This window comes from Eucyclogobius newberryi, unplaced genomic scaffold (assembly GCF_026437365.1).
Source record: "Eucyclogobius newberryi isolate DKJ021-1_F unplaced genomic scaffold, fEucNew1.0.hap1 SCAF_14, whole genome shotgun sequence".
In the NCBI taxonomy this organism is placed as follows: domain Eukaryota; kingdom Metazoa; phylum Chordata; class Actinopteri; order Gobiiformes; family Gobiidae; genus Eucyclogobius; species Eucyclogobius newberryi.
Genome location: NW_027315768.1, coordinates 27804315 through 27831785, shown reverse-complemented (window position 1 = coordinate 27831785; position 27471 = coordinate 27804315). Strand labels below are relative to the sequence as shown.

The 27471-nt window shown below is 39.7% G+C and overlaps 1 protein-coding gene across 1 annotated transcript in view; it reads left to right on the top strand.

The window, feature by feature from the left end:
- lrp1bb (low density lipoprotein receptor-related protein 1Bb) overlaps positions 1-27471 on the top strand; it is a 512409-nt gene that overhangs the window by 305417 nt on the left and 179521 nt on the right. Inside the window, exons 24-31 of the mRNA XM_072445180.1 lie at positions 2100-2297; positions 4138-4342; positions 10628-10792; positions 12099-12343; positions 19110-19241; positions 20307-20534; positions 21335-21509; positions 22147-22241. Of these exons, the coding sequence (XP_072301281.1) occupies positions 2100-2297; positions 4138-4342; positions 10628-10792; positions 12099-12343; positions 19110-19241; positions 20307-20534; positions 21335-21509; positions 22147-22241 (1443 nt within the window). The remainder of the gene's footprint in view (positions 1-2099; positions 2298-4137; positions 4343-10627; positions 10793-12098; positions 12344-19109; positions 19242-20306; positions 20535-21334; positions 21510-22146; positions 22242-27471) is intronic.

The window sequence follows — 27471 nt, the reverse complement described above, 5'->3', positions numbered from 1 at the left end:
ATATACACATTAAACAGTGTAATAATGTAATATACAACATGCATTAGTTTCACCAGATATATACATAAAAAAAACGACTTTTCTCCTTGAATAACACTATTTCCTGCACATATTCTGACACTGCAGTTTGAACGCTCTGCTCTAACCACTAAAAATCTATTTAATGAGACTTGCGCGCCACCGTCTCTGTATAACTGGCGCACATGCCCGTGTCACACTCAGATTTATGAACCTCGTTTTCATTACCCGCTTCTCTTTTGGCGCCGAGATTGATAGCAGTTGTGGCTCTAATCTTACATTAGGCAAGAAAAGAGTTACACAGTCATTTTCCCTCAGAACACATCACAATGTTCCTGCTTTGTCGTAAATCAAAATTTTCACATAAACATCCCAATCTAGTTGGAAAATATTGGATCTTGCTCACAGCTTATTTGACTTCTCTCTCAATAGAAATAATAATAGAAAATCTTGAACAACAAACATTTCCGTTCCCACTGCAGTGTCATTGCAGCAAGGACACAATTATAATTACGTTTATTCCCCTCTGCATTATTAAGCCGCTGTGTATAGCAGGGAAAAGATAAGCTAAGCTACAAATTAGAGAGCTGAATAAGTTTGTGCTTATGTTGAAGAAAGTACCACAGTATTATAATGATGCTAATGGATGTGGAAGTTTGACCGTTTTGGGCATTCAGTTTGTATTATTCAAGTGAAAATATACATTGACTTTTCATAGCCCTCTAAAAGTTAAATGCATTTTATAACTCAGTCAAGGTCAGTTTTTCAATGAATGCGGCTTTTCTCCGTCAGTTAATTCATAATGATACAAATACAATAAATCCACATTCTGAAACTCTTACATTTATGAATTTAATTAATGTATATGAAATTATTAAGAGTGAGTTTAACACTAAAAGCTTTGGTTGAGTTTTGCCTGGGACAATTAGTTTAGTGAAAGCTAAATCTAGGGAGGGGGCGGACGAGACTGGGTTTGTCGTTAAAGACTCAAAAGCTCCACACATAAGGTGGAGGCGTCGATGAGAGAGTTGTCGTAAAAAATACATACTCAGCACAGATGTGTGCAGAGGCAGATAGTGCGTTGACGTCTAAGGACGGTCAAACATGGGGAAAAATGTATCTAAAAGCCCATGTGCCCATCCCGGAGCCACATGTCACACTGGCAAATATGGGAATGACTGGAGTGTCTGCCAGTGTGGTCCAATAGATCTGATTCCATCTGGCGGATCACTAAGCACGGGGGAATTATATGATTCATTTCAGCAAACTTTTTAAATTGATTGAATAGGAATTAAGCTTTTGTGATTTCTGTCATGTTTTTGTGATTTTAACCGTGTGAAGCACTTTGAATTTCCTTGTGTATGAATTGTGCTACAAATTAACTTGCCTTGCCTATGAAATGCTTTATATCAAACTGTAACTTCAAACCACAAGCCATTTACAGTATTTTCAACCTTGTGTACTTTTTCATTAAGAAGAATCCACTGCAACACACTAAACAATATATATATATATATATATATATATATATATAAAGTTAAATCTGTTGTATCTAATTACAAAAGCCTTTCCTATTTATTACCACAACCCCAGCTGTTGTCCACTCAAGGCCACAGTAAAAGAACGCTGATGCATAAAACACAATCTAACAACTTGTTAATTCTTGTTAAAGTGTACCATAAAACCCAGATTAATAGAGTACAATTTAAAAGATATACCGTTTAGAGCCAAGTAACTGCACTCACTGCACACATTTCAAAATCACTGAACTATTACAACGGAAATGCTTTCAAATGTAAAATAGATATCTCCTTTTTAGCCTACGCGTTCACATTCAGACTTCTAGATGTAGTGCTTTTTAAGTAATGACTATTGTAAGGTATTTGATGTTGTAGCGATAACATACTATACAATGTGACAAAGTAGTTCAATATAACCGCACAAGTAGCCCTTTAGCCACGGTAACCTATTTCACACAATGCACACTATTTACTTCAGACTCCCCCTTAGCTGTGACTGACACAATGTAGAAAATAATGTGTTTTTCTGGCTTTCTTTTTCCTTCTTTTTTCTCCCCCCAGACCCCTTTGAGGCTTTTATCATTTTCTCCATCCGCCACGAGATAAGACGAATAGACCTTCACAAGCGCGACTACAGCCTGCTGGTGCCCGGCCTTAGGAACACCATCGCCCTGGACTTCCACTTTAACCGCAGTCTGCTTTACTGGACAGATGTGGTGGAGGATAAGATCTACAGAGGACGCCTATCCGAGTCTGGAGGTACAGCACACAGTAACATGCAATCGCCCGATGACAGGGCAAATTCAGGCTTTGTATCTGCGGTGATGGATTGGCCGAACAAAAGCGAGGCACGGGGGCTTGTGGGGGCGAAGATGATGTTCTACTGTCCACGAAATCAGGCTTTCTCAAACGTTCTTGTGGAGGAATGGGTTAAATCTCATTTGACCTTGGTCTAGTCCTGGTTTGGTTGTGATTCCTTGCACGTAGTATGATGTTTTGTCTGTAGGTATTTATCTTGTGGATGTGGATGTCAAAATATTGAAATATCGATATATTGTGATACTAAATTTGGGGATACAGTATCGATATCGCGGGCTGCTGTATCGATACCTCAACATGAGCCATACAATTGTGTTGCTTGAAACAAAACTTGTTTATGCCAAACATTTGACATTCGTACTGTTTTGATGATTAAAAAAGAGTTTGTGCAGGTCGTGGTTTAACAAAAGGTTGTTAAATGTATTGGGTTCTTTACAAAATAGTGATGTATCGTAGAATCATGTTGTGAGCCGTGTATCGCATTGAATCGTGAATTACCCGGTTATTCCCAGAGCTAATGCATATACTACATTTTATGCTTTATTAGTGCTTTTCAGTCCTGACAGATGGTTAATAATATGTATTTTAAAGTGTTAATTAGAACCTTTGTGGTCCTTGTTCAAACTTACTGCACTTGGGTTTATCCACATTAAGTATTTTTAAATCGACTTGATTTTAAGTAGTTGCAGAATTAATGGAGCAAGAAGTGGAGCTCCGTTTTCTTAAGGCAACCGTAACTAGCTGATTGATTTTGTGAAAAGTGCATAGCACTTGCTTTGACTCTTCTATGCTCTCCGCTGCACTGCCCCCTAAAGTCTGGGAGTATTGATATTTACTTTTTTTTATTTAATATAGATGTATATCTTGGAATCGATATTTTAGCACACCCTCACAGTCTATACTCCTGATCCAGCCCATTGACATTTCCCCCTTTAAAAATACAGAGTTCAACCAAAAGCTGAAGTCTTCAACTGCTGTTGTTTTTTGTCAAAGCCTCCACATAGAAATGAATCAGAAAGTGCTCTCTGCAGGTGGCACACGTTCACTGTGGTCCCAGTTCTTTTATTTTGCTCCGTGGAACTGGAGAAATAACCTTTTTAAGCCTGCACATTTCACTCCTTTGTTAGGCGCACATAAAAGCCACACCATCTGAGAATTATTGTAAACAGCAGGATTATATATAAAGCTGGGAAAGCATTTTACCATATCTAATAGATCCCCCAGTAGAAAGCATTTTATATGGAAGTGGCTCTCTGCAAAGCAGTTTCTTTTTGTGTGTAGCACACACTGTATAGCTCATTGGTTCTCAGACTTAGGGTCATAAATCTCTCATGACCCATGTTTAGAGAATGCGACCCACTGTGGACGAGGACTGACCCGCACACAGCGGTTTGCTCTGTGGACAAGGACCTCTCTTAATAAGTAGACATTGACCGTTTATGCACTTTATCGGTGTGCCTCGTGGTGAAGTATAAGAGGAAAAATCTCAAAGAGAGAATAGATAAAATAATATGTCAACATAATTGTTGACATTGTTGAACAAGTTGATCCCTTTAGCGTACACGTAGTACAAGTACACGCCTTCATCATATGACTACGTAGAATGGAGTACATGTTTGCCACACATTCCTGGGTTGGCAAGTACAATGTTTTTCACTAACAGTACCTTCCACTTAACATAACCATGTACAATTAGTCTTGTGTGGTTTAAGTAGTTGTAGTAGACTTTTGCACCTGCACAGACTACAAGTATCACTTAAATACTCTCTTCTGTTCCCAGGTGTGACTGGGATTGAGGTGGTGGTGCAGCACGGTTTGGCAACTCCCGAGGGCCTGGCGGTGGACTGGATCACAGGGAAACTCTATTGGATCGACAGTAACCTGGACCAGATCGAAGTGGCCCTGCTGAACGGCGACATGCGCACCACTCTGATCGCCGGAGGCATGGAGCACCCGCGGGCCATCGCTCTCGACCCCGGACAAGGGTACGTCCACTCCAACTCCTCGCTGCATTGTATTCGCTTCACATAAACCTGAAAGAGACTGGAAATAAAGAAGTAAATACACTAAACTAGTCATCAAACTAGAGTCTATAATAAAACTCTAATTGAATCTTCTGCCATCCGTCACGCGCTCCGATCGTTATAGAATATAGAGAAATGAGCATGTTCGTGTGTATGCGGCCGGATGTATGAAGATGTCCGAGGTGCCAAGGCCCATTAGAGCAATAAATGTGAGCGACATCAATACTAGCATCAGGGCTCTGTTTTCCCGTAATGACAAGCGTCGCAGTGAATGCCCCTCAACCATGAACCCTGTATGCTCAAGTGCATCAGTGTATTTTACTCATAATAAAGAAGAATATGAGGCGTGGTTGGCAGAAATGGGGAAGATTGTTGTGGCTGTGATTACGTTTTGACAAATGACATATGAGTCCAAAACCCTGCTCAATATAATGCAAAACTATTAATATCGCAACAAACTAGATATAACTCATTAACATCAAGGTCCTCAACCTCAATTTCTTTATTCAGTTATTGGTTTAATCTCAAATTTAAGTATTTGAATCCGACAGAGTTTGGCTGATCATATTAAGCAGTAGTTATCCGCCACACTACATATCGCAATAAGTTCCAATATTGCAAGGCCCAAATAAAACAGTTTGAGTGCAAATGGGCGGCGACAAAGGAAAGCTTGAGGTGTAATGAAGCCTAAAATGTGAGGAGCGGCAGATGTTTTGGAGATAAAGTTAGAGATCCCAGATGGAGATGTTACACACAGAGACGAGGGACAGAGTCAATGGGAAGAAGAACGCTTCAGGCCTGGAAGAAATGACAGGAAATGATCAAAAAGACAAACTGTTTTTAAAAGGTGATCGTCTGGATGAATATCTGGTGCACTTGACGTTCTAAATCCTGACAATATTAGCATAGCATCTTTGAATCTGTGAAAAGTTTGAACTAAAACGACACATTACTTTGGACATTTGAAGAAGTGATTACCGTACTTGACCCGACAGGTTTTTACCATTTTTTAGTTTCTCTTAAAACCGTATAATCGTAATGAGAATTGTCAGTAAATGCTGGATATTGCGTTCCATTCTGTCAACAGTGTAATATTTTTTTACACAATGCACCTTTCCCTCTTTCCATCATATTTATTGATCAAAATTTTCAATATGAATACTTTGAATGCGTTTACTGACATATGATTGGCTTGAGACAATGACAAATCTAGATTAAAATGTATTAACTGCACAGCCCTTTTACCATTACATTGCATTAATAATTGACCTTGTTCAAAAAGAGTACTGTATACATCAAATAAATAATTCAGATTGCATGCATTTGATTTCACTTATTAGTTTCAGCCTTTGTCAAAATACTAGCCACTACTAGTATTACCGTAGTACTTTATCAAACCCGTGGATAGATTGGATCAGCATGCACCCACTCACCATTTGAACAAGGTATACATATTTATATACATATTAAATTACATCATTAAAAAGAAAAACTTACTGGCTGTATTTACAATATGAAATTGAGTTGCGTGAAAGTCACTGCTGAGTCTAATAAAGTGTAAATTCAGTGCGCGTAAGAACCTTAATATTTCATTCCAGTTGAAGGTTAAAGGGATATTACTTGCACTGTAGTGGGCCTGGCCATCCGATCATTTTATCACGCCTTTAAAACAGTTTATTGACTCAAATATTATTCCTATGGTTTATGTCGTTGGCTGCTGTGGAGGAGAGAGAATTGATGGCGCAATGACATAAAGTAATGAGGAAAACATATGAGACACAAATAACTTGGGGCGGTCACACTTTACATTTAATGCACATTACGTTTATGAATCAGTCAAATATAGACGCTCTGAGAATGGATGATTTATCTTCATATCGTTGCAGTTTGTTGGTTAATGTGCGGGTCATGGCCTTGAGACATTAGAGGCTTAAAGGTGCACTATGTAACTTTTCCTGCTTGTTTCCATGGAGATGTTTTTTCTTTGCTGGAGGTTTCACATCATTAAAGTTGTTTATTTTTGTAAAGATAGACATGTGAGTCAATAATACAAGTTGCAGTTCGGATCTGTGGAAATACTTGCAGGTTTTTCACGGTATTTTAAAAAAAGACCTGTAATTGATTAAATGTAATGGCAATACGCTTTAATGCCATCCTGTGGAACATTCTGGGTAAAGCTTTAACATCTCCATAGAGTTAGGTAGGACATCTGTATGAAGGAATTAGATCTTTTGAAGCGGGATGGTCTTTAGTCTATTATTAGTCTGGTTTATGAGGAATGTTAGCTCGAGTTTACTCCCTTTTTTATTTTAACAATAAATAAAAGGTAGAGACTTTAGATAAGTATCATTGCAATAACAAGGGCAACAGAAAAATGCACTTCTAATTAAGAAAATACGGTATATAGACATGTATTATTTTTGTCCAATTGACTTAATATTTTTCTGTATTTTTCTTTTTAATACATGTTATATTGACTTTGATATATATGTTTATATTTAGTCAAAGTTTATTTTATGTCTAACACATTATTTTTACTATACATTATTTTTTATTTTTTTACCATGACTTTTTAGTTTATGAATTTTGTCAACTGACTATAGCAATAAAGTTCCTCTGATTCCAACACAGCGTGCACAGTATGTTCACTTAATTAATAGTTAATTTTGACAGCAATATACTTCCATTAACTTCCTGCACTTAAATAATAACTCATTCATAAACTAATGTCTGCATATGTAGACTCTGCTTTCCGTCCACAAATATAAAAGTAGTACATTTGACATGAATAACGAGACTTTGGATTACGCGGAGGCTGCGCTGTGTGTGGCTAGCATCGCACATTAGCTGCTTACTTTGGATAAACGCTTTTAACGCCGTAGCCAACATTTTCATACTGTAGTTCATAAGCCAAAACCTGGACCCTTCTCCTAAAATCAATTTAACACTCTTAAGAAATGAGTAATCAGCTTTGAGGCTCCGCTCTGATCTTTTCCCTTTTACTTTTACTCTTTTTTTTTTGGGTAGGATGACTGCATTTCAAGTCAGGGCCAAGTAGGATTAATGGGTGCGTTTGGTGCCCGAGGGTCCATTCTCCATCCCAAGGCCATAATTCTAATCCAATTACTTGAATCCACTGAAGGAGGAGGGTAATTGATCAGAAGGCCCTTATCAAGTGAACAAAGATATCGATCTAGACAGGGATATTTCTTCCTCACGCCGCGCTGTTGTCGTCGGGGTGTGATTTAAGCTCCGACATCCATTCTCCCTTTTCTTTTTCCTCAGTTGACTTTGCAAAAGGGTGAGGTCAGAACAAGAGTTTGCACTGTTTGTTTTTCACTACATGTTGATTCTTTAGTGAGTATTATTCTGTTCATTCGTGTATTGTCAATTATTACCAACATTTACTTGAATAGAATAGAATATTTACTCGAAACTAACATGTATATTCAAATACTGTTCAATTCCGCCTTAGCCTACTGTGCATGTTTTGGATACAAGTGGGGATTTTCTTACTACCCACATATTAAAAACACAGTACGTGACATTTTAGCAAATAAAATAGACTGGTGCTTTGTTTTGTTTTAATTTTGGAGGAATATATTGCTCTTAACATGTATAAAACCCTTTGTCCTTACAGTAAGTAGGCTCGCATTTCCACAAACCTGACTCTTTCTTGACCCTGGGGAGCCTTGTCTGTCTTGTTTCCATGAAAACATTGTTCCTTTAGCTATAATATTTCACACCATGGCATAAAACGTATCTATTTGAAGTATAGTTTTAACATTCTATTTCCATCGCATTATGAAGGTGACTTTCCGCCTCCAGAAATGTACACACTGTGCCTTTAAGGAACTTCAGACAATCACACAAAAAATAAGTGTTTGTTGTTTGCTCTGTGTTGTTGATGACGTATCTTTAATTTTAACTACATTTTGTCCTATATATTACAATCATTTAGACATTTTTTGATTCGTTTCATCAGTGCTTCCAACAATACAACCACACATTTCTTCTAGTTGGTGTATTTCAGTCTCCTCCCTGTTTATTGTGTATGTCTGAAAGTTTTATTGTATATGCTGCAATAGTTATGACAGAACTCAGCCAAAATCAGCCATGTTAGATCTCCTCTCCTGCTCTGTAAGGTGAAACACTATCTCCAGCGCACTGACCCGGAACGTGTCATTCATGCTTTTATAACCTGCCGCTTAGACCACTGTAACTCCCTGTATTCCGGGCTGGACCAGGCCTCCATCCACCGCCTGCAGTTAGTCCAGAAGGCACCAGACAACATGATCACATTTCTCCTGCGCTGGCCTCTCTGGACTGCTACCTGTCAGCTTCAGGGTTTGATTTTAAGGTTTTAAACAGTTTGAATGGGCTGGCTCCTCCTTATCTCTCAGAGCTTGTGTCTGTTCCTAGTAGAGCATTGAGATCAGCAAATCGGAGGACTTTAGATGTTTCGAGGTCACGGTTAAAGACCAGAGGGGGCTTCGCTTTTGCAGTGGCGGGTTCCCAATATAATAGTCTTCCTCTGGCCATTAGAACAGCCCAATCTCTGTTTAAATCTTTGTTAAAAACCTTTTTGTTCGCACAGGCTTTTAACACAAGATGAGCAGAACATTTTTAGAGCGTTATTTTACCTCTAACTGTATTTTCTTTTGCCTTTGTCCTGCACTTTCGGCCATTGCGCTGTTTTTAAATGTGCGTTATAAATAGAACTTGACGTACTTGCTATGAAAAAAAATCAATGATAAATCACAAAAACAAGAACAGGTGTGATTTAAACGTCACCGTCCTGTTTTGTCCTTTTGTTCGCGTTGACTTTGCGAAAGGTGGCAGGTCAGGACGAGTATAGTGTTTCCCGTGTTTCTTTTTTTCTCTTTCCACTCACTGTAGGACTCCTGACACTGCGTGGATGTTCGAATCAATGGCGGTGTTCATTTTCAGGCCTCATTGAGCTGTGAAAAGTCATAATAAAACAGATGGCTTCCCATTCGCGGGCGTGTCACCGAGGGCTGTGCTGGATCACTGCTGCTGCTCTTGGACTCGCTGCCTGTCTGTGCACCCAATAATGCTCCAGTGTCTCGTACCATGGCACTCTCTCACCGGCCGTTATCAATGACACGCACTTGGCTTGGATATATGCTGCAAGGCATTCGATTTAGGCTTCACTATTTATTTTTATTGACACAAAATAAAGATGGCTATCCAAACGAATCAATTTCGGGATGCGCGTTGGTCTTAGTTCAGAGGAAGATGCAGTTCAGGCGTAAACTTTGCGACGGGATTATGACATTTTGTGACTCAGTGTCCCAACTTGTCACTGTGGGAGACATGGGCTAACCTACAAGGATAATACAATGCTGTACAAGACATTTTAGCAGACTTATTGTCAATAATTAAAGGCGGTATGGACGATTTTTCGGCGATTTGAGAACGCAGGTGGAAGTGCGCATGCCACTCCCCCGTGTGGACTGATACAACACACACGTGCGTTTGTTTATTAGCGCGACGGATCGCATCGCATCTCTCGTCTCCCGTAAATTTCTGTCCACTTCTGCATCAGCTCAAACTGTCTTTCTCCGTTATATTTTGCCCCGTACACTGAGGGAACTATATTATGATAGATCCATGCGCTTAGGCACGCGGAAACGTGGGGACGAGCCTGACGCGGCTGCAGGTGAGCGATAGGTGCGTTTTATGATTGATACGTGGCAGGACAAATGATTTATCCACGCCACGAGGAAATATGATAAAAAATTTGCTGAAAAAAATCGTCCATTCCACCTTGAAGGGGGAAAAACATGTCAGAATGAGTTTTGAACAGTCTGTCTCTGAATTTACATTTACACTTAAGTATTAACGAAACAAGTGTGTATAACTAGTCAGGAACAGCCACTAACTTGATTTAAATTTTGGATAAATGTCGCTAAATGATACTTGCTACAATTATATAGTGTTTAATAATGCAATTGCACTCTTCTTTTCCATGTTTTTGACTGCTCTGTGATTTTAATCCATTTTTCCTGTTTGAATTGCCGTGTGTATGAATTGTGTTCTACAAATAAACTTTCCTTATCGTTAATACATAATAGTTGACTACAATGTACATTCATCCCTCAAAAAAAAAATTACAATCATTACTTTTTTTGTGAGACATGAGTAAAAAATCTGCTATTGTTCTTTTGGTAGAGGAAATTACTTTTAAAATTGTTCCTTTAAATCATTCTTTTTGTCTTCTAGGATCCTGTTCTGGACCGACTGGGACGCCACATTCCCTCGCATCGAGGCAGCGGCGATGAGCGGCGGGGGCAGACACATTGTTTTTGAAGACATGGAAATCGGAGCTTGGCCTAATGGACTGACTCTGGACCATCTGGAGAAGAGGATCGTGTGGACAGACGCTCGGTACCACACGCCTTTTTTGTTTCTCATAATACACTGCGCCTTTTGTACTGATTATGCATGCTAAACGTGTCCATTTATGAGCAGGAATTAAACTTGAATCTCCATCCTATCTGCAGCTGTTAAATAATGGACGGCATTTAATATTTAGAGATCTCACTAAAATGGTTATACGCTGTGATTGTGGGCGATGTGTCTCTTCAAGTCTCTTCAAGATAACAGCAAAGTGTTTTTGATCAACAAGAAAATGGCAGTGTTTAATCTTCCAAGCAAAAGTAGAAGGTAAATTCACAGTTTTTTTAAACACTGGGAAGTCGACCAAGTGTTTCTGCCGGATTCCAAATTATTATCAGGATAGTCTGAAAAATATGGAGGTATAAAGTTTTAACAATATTGCCTGGGCCGTGAACAATTAAACATCTCCAACAGAGCTCAACAGTCCGGCCCACTGCAAAGCCCACTGAGGTTTCCAAAGCAAATATTAGGCACAGTGGAGCATAACCAACTACGTGTTAACTTGTGTCCATGACACGGTTCAAGGAGTACAATTAAAACTCAAAATTCTGGAAAAATGTTTAATATTATAGCGTTTTTTTTTAAATATCTGTCTTGTGGTCATAAGTTATCATACATCTGGTTACCACTGAGCAAATGTATACATGTTTATATTATATCTTTGGCCTTAGTTATTGTATTACTTGGTTTAAGGATCTGCCGCACTTAGATTATTGATTCATACAATATAAATAAAATAAATTAGTATCATTTTTTTTTTTTATAAAGTACCGCCGACAACGCAAAATAGCATTAAATTAAATGTAAAAAGCGGTATTAAGTCAAAAGACAAGAGCGCGTGAAGCAATTTCTCGTCTGTCCCTGCGCGGCCCCGGGGAGAGTGCGCGCCTGTCTGCTGCGCGCCTTTCATCGCAAATAAACATTTTAAACTCGTTTACCACATTTTCTTCAGCGCGTTTTGCCGTGACTGGGTGGGTGGGGGAGGGTGCACACTTAAGCGTCAGTTCTGTCTGTCTAAAACACGCTAAATCTACTGTTACACGCTCCTCCCATGGTGCGTTTTAGGCATACCCGGAAGAAAACATCTTTTGAAATTGAAATTATATTTATATTCCGTCCTCCTATGCAATTATTTCATTTAAAAATCCGTAAACCAAGTAATAAAATAAAATGTATGAGAAATGTACTTCTGGCACTTGGAAGAGGGCGGTCGCTCCATGGCTAGCTAGTATCTACAAAGCAACGTAATGTACCGTAAGTAATGTTCAACTGTGTTTTTATTTTCTTCAAACAGATCCGACGCCATTTTTTCTGCACTCTACGATGGCAGCGGGGTCATCGAGATCCTGAGGGGGCACGAGTACCTCTCCCACCCGTTCGCTGTGTCACTTTTTGGGGGTAATGTCTACTGGACCGACTGGAGGACCAACACTTTGGCCAGAGCAAACAAGTGGACGGGTCAAAATGTCACCGTCATCCAGAAGACAAGTGCTCAGCCATTTGATTTGCAGATTTTTCACCCCAGCAGACAGCCACAGGGTGAGTGTCTAGTGGACGACTGTGCTGGTTTTGACATTGGTTCTAAAGTATAGACCGGGTTTAATCCTATTCCTAGTTTATTCTGGCGTAGATTTAGTCTTTGTTATTGATCGAAGTGCCCTAGTTCTGGTTTAGACTGGTTTTAAAGCTAGTTTATGCCTCACTTACTTCAATCATCCTTGTTTGGTCTTGGTCAGTGTTTCCCAACCAGGGGTACGAGGCCCACAGGCACTTACCGGAGAGTGCAAGAAGGTCAAATTGACTTGAGTTTGAATGTAAAATGTTGTGTCCTTAATGATGTTTTTATTGGAAGATTTTGACGTCAATGTCACTGAAACAAGAAAATATAATGGAAAGCATTGACAATATAAGCGCTTTACCCACTACAGTTTTGTGCTATAACATGCTCAAAATGTAAACACTAAGTCTCCTACTGTATAAAAGGATTAGGACCCAACTGATGTGTCAGTTGGTTGATATTATCCAATATGGAAACTTGGAGAAATATCGGCCAACTAATATTCCACCTGGCATGTGATACATCGTTTGAAAGCTTAGACTCTCCAGACTTGCACTTTCTTGTGCAGTAGTTTGGTCTGAGACGCCGTACTGCAGCTGAGTGCAGTTCCAGAGTTTGTGTGTGGGTCTGACTGAGGCATTGCTGGATTTAAATAATATGAACTCAGCTGCAAACTCAAGATTAAAAGCTAACTTCAGCACAGATCACATAGTGACAACATGGTTAGCATATGGTTAGCACATACGCTGGTCAGTAGCAGCGGATGTGCTAACGTTAGCTGATTGTCACCAACAACACGATGGTTTATATTCACTACGGACAATCATTTGGAGTCAGGATTAAAATATATTGTTTTTTATCCTTCCTTAATAAACTGTGCGGGAAATCCACTAAATCATGCTTTGGGCCAAACTGCACCCTGTACCAATTGCCCAGTCTTATTACAGCTCTGCCTAGTTGCAAATGTTGCCAGCTAAGCTCCCATGGCGTGTAAGCCCCCATCATATAAAAAGGGTGTTATTATGATGCTAATCGGTCTTACATCTATTTAGTGATTCCAGCGCTTCTTCACTGTCAAGTTAATTTGCTTGTTTCCTTCCTGTATCTGCGTTAGCGTCACTGCTCACAATAGAGTGCGATGCAGACGGGCTGATTTCCCCCAAAGAAGACAGAACGCGTGCCTAATCCTGTTACAGAGAGCTCAGCGGGAGGCTCTCGGCTATTATCCTCTCCAGCCACATCCAGGGCCCTATAGGGGCCTCTGGGCTCTGCCTTTGCACATCTGGATATGAGACACAGCTGGAGAAACTATTCCCATTGTGATATCATTTTCCAGAATGCTTTATTGAGCCTAAAGGAAAATCATTCACTTGCTGCAACTGTCATCCAAGAGTCAATGTCAATCTGCAGATAAACAGATTGAGTTATTATCAGGAGGCTCCGCCCAGGGCGCGGGGCTTACTCAGAGTGGGATAAATATTCAAGTTCTCAGACTCGAGCCGCAGACTGAGAATGACTCTTGGATCTTTTTCTTTCGTTTATTCAAAATTACACAACTATTAACTTGATTGTACAAAACTTTGTGATATGGCTCAATTTCCAATCAAATATCTGGGGGGAAAAAATAATATAAATAGTAAAATAAAGGGGCAGATTCCTTCAAAGTCCAAACTCTGCTCCAAACCACATGCATTTACTGACAGAGGATTGGCTGTAATCTCTGAAATCAAAAGACCCAAGCATACCATTGACAATTAGACAATCACAGTTCAAGTTTGGTTAAAGTCTCAAATACTACTACTCAACGTCTCGAGCAAAATGTACAAATTCTTGCTGTGAATATCAGCTATCAGGTAAATTCAAATGATTTAAAATGTTTCTTCATAAATTAGACAGTGGTAAATCATCATAGTTCAGATGCACCATGAGATCACTCTGAAAAACACCATTAAAACAGCTTATGACCATGAATAAATACTGTATCAAATCTTGATTACACTTATACATGTATTCCTGCTCTAATTTGTGAAAAAAAACATGGATTAAAGGAGTAAAGTAAGTAAACTCAAGTAACTTTATTATACGTTTCTGTCATTCATTTGCACATGAACACACTCTTATACATTCTGAATCAAAACAGGCACAGTTTAGTGATACAATTGCCTGATCATGAATACAATAATGGATCTAAAGTAGATTAGAGTTGGTGAACAAGGCTGCGTGGAGAAGAGGCAGTCACAGCTGGTCTCGGTGGGCTCTCAGCAGGTGTCTCGCTGAAACTCCGCCGGCTTCACAAACATCTGTAAATACATTATGTGTCATTACAGAGACCAGTCACTGTTCATCATGAGAATCACATTACAAGCCTTTGCAAATGCGCGGCAGATTGGTGCAGTCCCAAGGTTACGCCGTCGCCAGTCTCACCTGAGAAATGCAGAGTTAAATAAAGAGTTACAGGCGACACACATCACCCAAGTCATAATTCAATCAGTTTATTTCAAAAATGTGTGTGACGGGAAAGAAAATGGAGGGAATATGAAATTGTGATTGGAATTCCAAGTAAGTTTAGATGTTGCAAAAAATGTAACACAACAAACGCAACAAAGGAAATATTACAATCTTGTTTAATTCATTGTTAATTAAATCCCAAAATTCTGTATTTAAAAACAAAAAATGGAATCTGGCAATATAGGAAAAACGCTCTCTCATCAGAATGTTAAAAATTCTACAATTGAGGAAATTTATAATTTATAAAATAAGTAAATCATATATTTTCAACAATTAACTGACTTTAGATCAAATTGCAAATGGATTAAAAAAATTCAAACCAAAAATAAGCAACAATTTTGAATTTCGAGGGTATTTTACGTTTCTGTTACAAAGGATGCAATTTTCCAGACTGCAAGTTGCACCTTTTTTCATAGTTTTGGCCCGGGGTGTGACATTTCTACTAATATACTTGTACTTAAACTCCGGAGCGACTTACATATGATATTATTTGTTATTTTCACACTTGCAACCACATTTCATACTCCAGAGCAACTTATATATGTTTTTTTCTTCTCTGTTATGCATTTTTTGGCTGGTGCAACCTATACTCTGGTGCAACTTATAGTCCGGAAAATACGGTAATACTATTATCTAGCTTCACAAAAAGTATACTTTGTAGTAACGTATGTAATATATCTGTAGAACTATTGTGGGGTCAAGACCAGGGCGTTGTTGTAATTGAGAATTAGTTCTTAATTGACTCAATAAATAACGTTTTAATAGATATTTGTCTCGTAAAATACAATACAATGATTTTGCCATAGTCAGCATTGCTTTGTAGCCTCCAAAATCTCCTACTAAATAAACAAATAATGCAAAATATAATGGTGACTTTCAAACCAGGCTCTGATATCACTCACATGTATCTTATCGTACACGTGTCTCGATCCGTCTCGATGCAAAATTGAACTGGAAAACAACCATAAAACTCAACCGCAGACACGTCCTAGCTGTTCGCTGAGCCGCCGTGTTTCTGTTTCCACATTAATGTCACCAAAGTGGGAAAAACGACTTTTAATGGATAATGAAGAACCGTGACAGAATCAAAACCGAATTGCGATGTCCCTCAATCGTTACCTAATGTTATACTTCACTTTTGCCTCCGTTCTTCAATTTAGAATGTTTTTTTTTACATTTTAAAGGGTCTACACACTATTTCATACAGGCCTAGATCAACAACCGTCATTATGGGGCTTTGTGTGTGTAGAGAAAGAAAAAAATCTCCTTTAAAATCTGCACACATCACCAACACATCGAGAGAAGCCTGAAAGTAGCAATAGCACCATTTATTAAACCTACCATAAAAAGACTAAAAAAGTAGTCTCATTTAATACAGCCATGCTAATTATTACTTCCTGTCATACGAGCTAAGACAGAATAGCGAGTGCCTATCGTGTTTTGAATGGTGACATCTGTGTCGGGTTCACCATGCATGTACGAGTCATTTTGCTTTCATGATCGTTATTCAAGTGCTCCTTTATTTTTAAGAAGAAACCCATTTATACCTATTCATCAGCAGCAACCTGGCCTTGACTCAGAGCGTTCTCCCTGTAGTGGATGGTGCTGCGCCGCTCTTTGGCTGCCAATCATGTCCTCCAGAGAGAGAGCGAGGGCGGGGAAAGAAGAGAGGAAGATCTGGCTCATCTATATTATCTATATTATCTATATCACTCGCAGTTAGCACACGGACTCAGCTGGGTGTTCGTTCCATGATTATTCACTTGTGTCATTTTCCTGTAATGGACGCCCTTTTGAGGACTTTAAACTAAAGATAGAGTTACAAAAGTGTATTATTTTTCCAGCGGTTGCAAAAAACGTTTGAAAAAGCAGCTTCGTACAATAGACTGACTCCCCATTTATTAATATCTGTACTTTTTAGAGCTTTTCACCATGTTATGATTGTCTTTCCCTTCCGCAATTTTCAGTAGACGTGTTTCTTTTAAGTCATCTTGGATCAGTATTGTGATTTAAATGTCCAATATCGAAAAAAAATTATCCGCAATTGTCATATTTTGTAACTACACAGCGGACAAAAGCGTAATATATCTTTTGATCAAATATAACTTCAATACATCAGATCTTGAAACTCAACACATGAATCTTAACACATTTAAAAATCGTTGCATGCCAGGAATACTAGAAATGCACTACTGCGATATAATTTACTACAAAATGGGTTGCATCGGAATTCATTTTTTTAGATAAAGGGAAAAAACCTATAAATAAATTTTTCGCTGATTCAAATCCGAACTGAAGATCCACAAATGTCGACCCTTAAATCAGGTGCACAAACTTCATATTCATCGCGCACTTTGAATGACTTTCTGTACCCATTATGCTCTACAAATAAACTTGCCTTTCCTCGTGGATAAAAGTCCATTCAACCGACTCTAATCTGACTTTTGTGAATTATTCATGACACGCGTTTTGAAGAGCTCAAAAATATGGGCAGTTTAAAATGTGATGATGCCATGTGAATCCAGGTTATCGGGTTTTTCAAAGCCACAATGTAAAGCACGTCCAAACTGTATGTAAATATGCCTTTATATTCCCCTGCTTAACCTTGTGTGTCATGTCAATACATTTTGATCCAGCCTCTGCTCCTGCACCAACAAAAACGCACAAGAAGGCAAATTGCATTTTACAGGCATGACCGAACAGAGTCCTCATAAGTGCTGCGCATTTGAACAAGTAGACTTTCCTTGTGTGTGTGTGTGTGTGTGTGTTGTATTACTCTGTATTATTCTTGCTCTGACTGTCACCCACGTCTCAATTACTGCCCGTCGAGGCCCGATCCCATCTCCTGCACCAAACCCCTCCATTCCCACATGAATTCGCAATGATCCCCTCCGCGCACACATCAATTCAAAGTTCATTTCCGCGGCTTACGGAGCGGGAGGAGGAGAGTCGGACGCATCGCAGACGCATCTTATTTCAGATGGAAAACGCTGCAAAGTCTATAAGCCTTAGAAACAGCAGCCGGCTGCGGCGGCGTGCTAACAGCGAGATGTCAGCGAGAAATTAAATCAAGCTTGGATTAATGTGACTTGTGGGTGAATGGGTGCTGTACAGGAAGAACGCACAGTATGCTAATCAGTGTACAGAAGGAAGGATACGTCTTGTTGCATTGTTGGAGCACACGTGTTAGTCTCAGTAAAGATAAACCTAAAGGAACTGTTATTGCAAGGTCAGGTCAGCGCCTCGATGGAGGTCTGTGTATTGTTGTCATTAATAAACTTATGCTATTGTAATGTATTAATATACCTTTAATATTAATATAACTTCACCCGCACACTGAAAATATATATTCCTCTTGCTTGTTTCTCTGTGTGTTCCTTGTCTGTTCATTGTCATGTCTTACACTCCCTGGTGCACCTGTCATAGAGGATTAACTCTTATATATGTATTCTGTGTTTGTATGTACCATGCAGTCTGTGTCTGCAAGTCTCGGTAGAATAACATTCTTTCCTCAAGTCTAGACTGTTTCTTTCTTACAAGACCATATATTAGGAAAACTGGGCATATCAATAAGAAAAGGAGGTGTACAGAGGAGCGGCCAGATTTCAACCTTCATTAATATTCATTTTTGCTGTGTCTGTTAAGAGCGTGAGGGAGAGATGCCAGGCAGAGCAGGTGTGTTAGGGACAGGTTGAAGCTCCACATTTTGTACTAGCTGTAATTGTCAGGGAAACAAACTCTTTTTACTACGATAATTCCATTGTCTTGTTTTCTTAGATATTTAGGACCCGACAGTATGTTCTGGTGTGACTTTTCAAAGTACAAAACACACCAAATCTGAGCATTTCTGCCATCAAATCACATCCATTCCAGCTGCATACTTACATCAGCATGTCAGGGTCAAGCTAGGTTTGTTTGTCTCGCCTTCGTAACTCCTGCTGCCAGTAGGTGGAGCTCACACTTCTCGACGTGTAAAGAAAGTCGTGTCTTTCCATGGTACATACAGTATTTTAAGTTCTAAAGCATGTGACGTCAAAGCAAACGTACTCACGAGCGTGTTTAAATGTCAATAACTGCACAAATAATGCGTAATATATGTCCTTTTCCATGATATGTCACTATAATTTTGTGCAGCTGTCCGCTCTTCCCACTTGTAATTGTTTCCTGTTTGTTTCTAAATTGTCCACTTTCCCTCCTCCTCCTCCTCCTCCTCCTCCTCTTCTTTTCTCTCTCCCTCAGCCTCTAACCCGTGTGGGGAGAATGATGGACGCGGCCCCTGTTCACATCTGTGTCTCATCAATTACAACCGCAGCGCGTCGTGCACCTGTCCACACCTTATGAAGCTCTCGCCCAACAAACAGTCCTGCTTCGGTGAGCCGCGCACATCACTCAAACTCCAGCCTCGTACTCTGAGATCGCTCTTAATATGTGACACGGGGGAAGTGGCGCATTTCTGAAATACTGTCATCATGTGGGAGAATGTTTGAGGGGAATTTGGGATTATTTTTGGATTCAGTGGTTATTTGCTCTGCTACTACAATGATGATGAACTACAAGATGCTACTATTACTACAACTTTACATAGGTTATGCTAAACTGGGGTAATATTTGAGCATGTGTCTTATAATAATTACTATATTGACCTCCATAAATGATGGATAGATATATTTTGGGATTCAGTATTTACATTTAAGTGTGTGCATTTTTCTCGCAGTATTGGGGACATTTTCTGTTGTTGTAAAAATAATAATAATTCTGTTTCATTCTGCTATTTATTTGCTACAACTCATGCCTTTTTTTTTTTTTTGCATTATTCTGCTTCAGGATTATTATGTCAGTGGGTTAAAGTAGTTCAAAATGTGTTATTGTGACAGGTCTACATTTAAGTTAATATCTAAATTATTTAAATGTAATAGGTTTGCTCGTACTCGTCTACAACTAGCAATAATATTATCACTATTACAATGAATACAACCACTACTACCACTACCACTACTACTATCATTACTACTACTATCACTACTATTTCTTCTGCCAGTACCTCTACTACTGCCATTGTTTAATCTGTTTCATCTTAGTGGTCACTGAATAGTACAAGCCTGGAATGGAATGACAGTACATTTTAACAGTTGGCCTTACCTAAAAAAATAAAAATGTATATCCTGAGTCTGTTGTGAGGGCTTTCTTTGGGACATACCGTCAACTATTTTCATCCCGATAGTTTTAAATCCCTTTGTAAATCCTCCAGACTCTGTGTAAAATACCAACTCCACAAATCGAGACGATTGCTCATAAAAATAGCTCTTGCCCTTTTGGTTTTTCAGCACACGCATAATTTTCCTGCTCATGATTGACATGTGCATTTGCATGCTATGATCGCAGATGCTTCGCCCGGACAAAAAGGTCAAATACCTTTCTTTGTGTTTCGTGTCTCAGCTCTGAAAAGGTTTCTTCTGTACGTGCGGCGCTCTGAGATCCGGGGAGTGGACATTGAAAACCCGTACATGAATGTGATGACTGCGCTAACTGTGCCCGACATCGACGACGTGGCTGTGGTGGACTACGACGCCCTGGAGGAGAGGATTTACTGGGCCGACATCAAAACACAAACCATCAAACGGGCTTTTATTAACGGCACACAGCTAGAGACCATCATTTCTGCAGGTAGGTAGAGCCCATCTGTGCGGGACAACGTGCCAGTTAGGAGCTGTCGGACTTTTGGTGACAGAATTTTCACAAACATTACAGTATTTATCTCTCCCTGGTGAGAATTTGAATACTCTGCCAGTGTTGAGCTCAGTTTCACATTACACATTAGTAAAACGAGGTAAATTATCAATGATCTTGCTTTGGAGATAGGGATTTTTTTTGTTTAAATCCTGCAAATAGAGCTGGAATTGAACAAGTATGTATAGTAATCTTTCAAATAAGGGTACAAAGGGACATTTCACTTTTGGGACTCATTCTACACTTAAACCTCATTTAAAGAACCATTGCAGCACATTTCTACTGGGTTGCCAATATATTTCATGATTATTGTGATTGGGAAAGCAAGGCAAGTTTATTTGTAGAGCACAATTCATACACAAGACAATCTAAAGTGCTTTGAATAACAGGAAACAGGAAGAAAATGCATTAAAATCACAAAGACATGACAGATTAATCACAAAACAGAGTAAGAATCAATTGTGATACTATTTTGTCAGTATCGCTCGCCTCTGTTTGCTAATAACATTGTGATTTTAAAATATTGTTGTAAAGGTCACTTATTCACCAATCATAACAACTCCACCACAATGGTTTAAATATTGATTATAAGGGTGGCGTTTCTTGCTCAAGGACTCAACAGTAGTATGAAATTGTGAGAGATAGACTTGCTTTCAACTCTAAAATATGTTTCCTTTCGTTGTACTTTTGCTCCGCACTACAACGGGGTAATTGTTTACTGATTTCCTCTCTGGCAGACATAGTGAACTGCCGCGGCCTGGCTTTAGACTGGCTCTCCAGGAACCTTTACTGGCTCAGCTCCGAAAATGATGAGTCGCAAATCAATGTGGCTCGCTTTGATGGATCCCTGAAGACCTCCATCATCCACGGCATTGATAAGCCAAGGTGCCTCGTCGTGCACCCGGCCAAGGGGTAAGTAGATTAGAGCGGCCTGCGCGCTCTATCAGCCCCTCACCTCCACAGCGAACTGTAGCATGACACCAACACACAGGAGACCGCCGCGTTATCTAATGTGGACTTTTGTTGTGGAAAACGGCGTGAAATGTAAGGATTGTCCACATATTAAGCACAACAAATTATATGTTTCGATATTTAGATAACAGATAACAGTGATGGTGGTTTATTGACTGCTCCCAGTGCAGTTTAAAGTATTCTTTTTAACCAAAGTACCGGTAAGAATAAACCAGATTTCTCCTAAATGTGAACACATAGATTATTTAATATCATTGGAAGAAGATATGTGGTGAGAAAAATAAGAAACATGTACTGTATATAAAAGACAGACGCAGATAGACAATTAATTCATCAATCATCAGTCAATACAATCAATACAATACAAGTACAAGCAGAGCAACTGAAGTCACACAGAAACACACACAGCACTGGTGTATTACAACTCCTGCATAATGAGCCGTGATAGCTGGACTTCTTTCCAAAATGAATTCAAGTAATTCACAATGTGTGCTCTTCTAAGCAGTCAGTCTGTTGCTGCAGCAGAAAATGGGGTTGTCTTTGTGGCTAACCATTAACCTCCCAAATTTCCCCACAGGAAAATCTATTGGACAGATGGCAACACCATTAACATGGCCAACATGGACGGGAGCAACGGCAAAGTCCTCCACCAGAATCAGAGGGAGCCACTGGGTCAGTATCAACGTTCTGTGCTGCCTTTTTACATGGCAGCCTTACTGTACTCATGGGGAACGCAGTTGACAGGATATTGGATAAACACATGGACTAAACTAGACTAAACTTACTTAAGACTAAACTTAACAATACTAAACAAAAACAATACATTCCTGTAAAAGGTTTTGGAATGATCTGATGTATATACGGGATAAGAAAAGTCACAAATTCACTATTTTACAGACTTAAATATGGGAATGGCGGCCTGATAAACTCACGAAACTATGACAAGAGCCTTTTAATTATGAACTTACATTGCTATCGGTAACGTTTCTTCTAATATCAAAAATGTTAAGTTTGGCTTGGTTTGTAGCAACGTGTAATGTCATCTTTTACCACGTTTTTGTCTCGTATTACTAGATTCACGCTGACACAAACTCAAACTCTGCACCCAAAGCACCTAAACTTTTAACCAAAGAGCCTCAATATTCGCTTCAATGCACAGACTAAAAACAGACCAAAAAACAGACATGAGCATTCACGCGGGACTAAAATTACATGAGGACCTCTTGACTTTGCTGAAATACAGTAGGTACATGTTTTATACACATGGACGATTCGCACAGAACTAGAAACACAGACAAAAAGGCCATCCAGGGACAGGAGTCGAGAATTAGCACCAGCTTTACGCTCAGTATGCATCACATCAGCTGCTTGTTTGGCTTGTAACTATGTCTATGACTGCATTGTCCCTGTTTTTACAGCTTACCCCATGTCCCTATAGGTAAAACTAGTCACGTCTGAATGGGGCTTTAGCCGTGTTCTACATCTAAATTACACTGGACCTGAATTGGCAATAGCTTCCAGCAGAGGAAGCTTGCCAAAAGTGCCTCAACCACTCACTAAACACAAGAATAAATGGGGACATGAGGACAGAGTGACCAAAGGTAAAAGAGTCCTGTTCCTGTTTGGTTTTTCGGAGTCGGAAAAGCAGATCAGCACCAGCCATGTGCTCACGACGGCGCTGAGATCTGACAAAACAAGCAAAGTATTCATCATGAGCAGAGGGGAAAACTGGAAGTGAACTGGGACTAAACTAGAATCAAACGAAGGGCTGTACCGAAAATAAACCTATACCTAAAAGTTCTAAATGACTATAAAGGTCTAATCCAGGCCATAATTGTGATTAAATTAGGCCTAAACCAGGACTAAAACACATTTAATTAAAAAGTCTCTTTAAAATGACCGTATTTTCCGGACTATAAGTGTGCGACTTAGTAGTAGTTAGTAGATAGTAGTTTTTCATAGTTTTGGCCGGGGTGCGACTTATACTTATATTCGTACTTATATACTTATACTCCGGAGCGACTTATATGTGATATTTTTTGTTATTTTCACACTTGCAACCGCATTTCATACTCCAGTGCAACTTATATATGTTTTTGTCTTCTCTATTATGCTTTTTTTGGCTGGTGCGACTTATACTCCAGTGCGATTTATAGTCCGGGAAATACGGAAACTACCTTATTTTCTGGATTATAAATTGCACCTTTTTACCTAGTTTTTGCGACTTCTACTCCAGAGCGACTTGTATATAATATTATCAAGGCTCTAAGCGACGCAGAAGAAGAATCTGCACTTCCTCTACCTCCGGAGTTTGCAGAGTTGTTTAGAAGTGACACCGAGGAAGACGAATCATGTTCTCTAATCTGTTATTATTTTAAATTGCATTTCAAGATTTTATCAAATACATTTCCCCCCAAAAATGTATATGTTGTTTCTTCTCTATTATGGATTTTTTGGCTGTTGCAACTTATACTCCGGAAAATACGGTAGTCATTTTTTAACCTCGGTCTGAACTATAACTGAACCCAGACTAAACCAGGTCGAACCAACTTTGAACCAAGAGAAAAATACATCAGGATTAAATGCTGTATGACTAAAATATGAACTAACCCAGAGCTAAATTGTGACTGATTACCTCTTTACTATGGCCAGGATTAAATCAAGGTATAAACCAGGTCTAAACCAAAGACTAAACGTGGCCCAGACCGAGGATCATAGCAAGCGTCTCCACACTTGGCCAATCAGAACAAAGCCGACACTTCATTCGCTAAGAGGCTGCTTCTAAAAATGTCCCGAGCCAAATGCAAATGATAAATAAGAAGATTTAAAAGTATAAATCATGCAAAGCTGTTCCGGGGCTTTAGGCAACACATACCAGCTAATGGGGATAATAGCCCACCATAAATAAAGATAATACTATTTGTTTTGTATATACTAAATTATTGCAGCTATTATTATTTTAAAAGCACTGTCACGATTTGAGAAAGTGCCTTGATGCATTGCCCCGGTTACAAAAGGTGGGACGGAAAACAATTGATTGCGTGCGCTTAAGTGTAGACTAGTGCGATACCTCAGAAAGAATGGTTTTAACATCTTTATTGCGCAAAATAATCTGTCTTAAATCTCGAATAAACCAAATGGAGCCGACGTTCATTCGAGCAACGTCTGTCGCCTCGGCTTCTTTACGGCAGGCTGACGACATCGGTGCTGCTGTTTCCAAGTCTCCGTTTTGATACAGACGTACGTGCAACCCCGATCGAGAAAAGGTGTTGTAGAGAAATATCAGTTTGATCTCGGTGGCCGTAGCGTGGGCCGCGTGCTGCTCGCCGAGTCTCCCACATCCATCTGCTCCGGGCTCCAGGCTGTTGGCCGCTGAACAACACTTGATTGGCACATTTGAACAAGTCGACGACGCACTCCACAGCACCGGCCCTCAATCATTGTTCTCCTTTGTCACTGCTCGATTATGTCACGGCGCAATGTACAAGGACAAAGGGGTCAAACACGTGCGTATGCTCGCTTCTGTTTGCATATTGTTCGTGCACATCTTATCTTAGCTATTTTTGAAGCGTGTGGCTAAACAGATTCAGACAACATATGGCATTCAGTAGCATCTCTGTGTCTCCTGGTTCACGATACTGTATCTAGAACGTACTGTAACTTTACATGTTTGCGCTTTTTTATTTTTTTTCGGGATCAAGTTTTTATTGAATTGTGCAATTTCTGGCATTGACATCATCACATTACGAGGAGGCTGAAAAAACAAAAGCGCAATTATATGTACAGTATATATTTCCTCCCCTTTTCCTCATGGGTCCCTCACTTCCAGACACACATAAATAGACTCACACAGACTCACACAAACTCACACAGACTCACACAGACTCACACAGACTCACACAAACTCGCACAGACTCGCACAGACTCGCACAGACTCGCACAAACTCACACAGACTCACACAAACTCACACAGACTCACACAGACTCACACAGACTCACACAAACTCGCACAGACTCGCACAGACTCGCACAGACTCGCACAGACTCGCACAGACTCGCACAAACTCACACAGACTCACACAAACTTACACAGACTCACACAGACTCTCACAGACTCACACAAACTCGCACAGACTCGCACAGACTCGCACAGACTCGCACAGACTCGCACAGACTCGCACAGACTCGCACAAACTCACACAGACTCACACAAACTCACACAGACTCACACAGACTCACACAGACTCGCACAGACTCGCACAGACTCGCACAGACTCGCACAGACTCGCACAGACTCGCACAGACTCGCACAGACTCGCACAAACTCACACAAACTCACACAGACTCACACAGACTCACACAGACTCACACAAACTCGCACAGACTCGCACAGACTCGCACAGACTAACACAGACTCACACAAACTCGCACAGACTCGCACAGACTCGCACAGACTCACACAGACTCACAAACTCACACAGACTCGCACAGACTCACACAGACTTGCACAGACTCACACAAAGTTGTATGTACATCTTCTCACAGATTAAGAATAGAAAAATGATATATATGAACAGGAAAACTCATAGCTACAGTCATAATGATCAGAAGATAAGAGACATAAATGATCATCATCATCCACAACGTCACCATTATTATTAATAGTTATAACAATAATAAGATCAATAGCATCAATAACCACAGCAATAATAATAGTAGTACATTTTTTCAACATTTAAAACCTTCTTTTAAGTATTGAGAGATCTGGTAGAGATTATAGTACGTCATAAATTAATCTAGAAGGTCAGATTTCTTTCAAAATTGGCTCTGAACCAAGACAAATCCTGAGACTAAACCTAGACCAGGACTAAACAAGGACTAGAACAGGACCATACCGAGTTCACATCACGACTGAAATGTGCTCAATTTAGGACCAAATCATGTGTGAATGCACTTCAATATTTGTAATTACTGGGCCTTTCCGCATGAAACAAAAACTGGCACAAAGTTCAATGTTTTCTCTGTTGTCAGACATGAACCAAGATAAATGACTTTTTCACATAAGTTTCAAAAAGTGAATCATCAAGTTTCTTTCAAAAACAGTGAATCCCCCATACAATCCTTTCAACTTCTCCTACTACATACCTCGTGTAGACAATGACGTCATTTTTTCTATAGCACAAACTCCTTGCTCTGATTGGCTAACTCTCAAATTCAAAAGCTGCGTCAAATATATTTTCTCACATTGCACATACTTATTAATTCACCGCCAAATACACTGACCATATTCCGCGAGCGCTAACGACGATCACGTTAGTGTGAGTGACATTGACATTCTCACCTCTAATTGAGCCATCGCCGTCTGACTCAGTGAAACCAATCCTCACTTTGTCTTTTGGGTCATTCTCATACATGCCCAAGGTCACACGCACACACCCGCAAACAGCGCCACTGTCATCATTGTACTTCCCTTTTCCCTTTCTTTCCGAACCTCCTGTCAGCGATTCAGATAGCGGAGCGGAGCGCGGCCGTAATTCAAAGGCTTCGTTTATGATTATGGGCTAGACCTGGGGACAAGAGTAAATTGATGACGCGCTTTGACTGTGAATCTGCCAGGCATAAATCCAACACTTCGGAAGAGATCGTGAGCCGTCCAAAGGTCCACTGTTAAAAAAATACTGGGTTTGTGCTCTGCAAGTCATTAATACTGTCAAATATTGAAACCTAATCAAGTAACCACTACATTTGAGACAATGTCAAATTAAAAATCCAAAATACTCTTGAGAATCCATCTTGTTAGGCTCCCACTGATTCAAGCCAGTGGTTAAATGGGCCAATCACATGGCTTTTAGGGACTGGAACCAATCACTGAGCAGCATTGTGATTTGGGCGGAACCAAAAT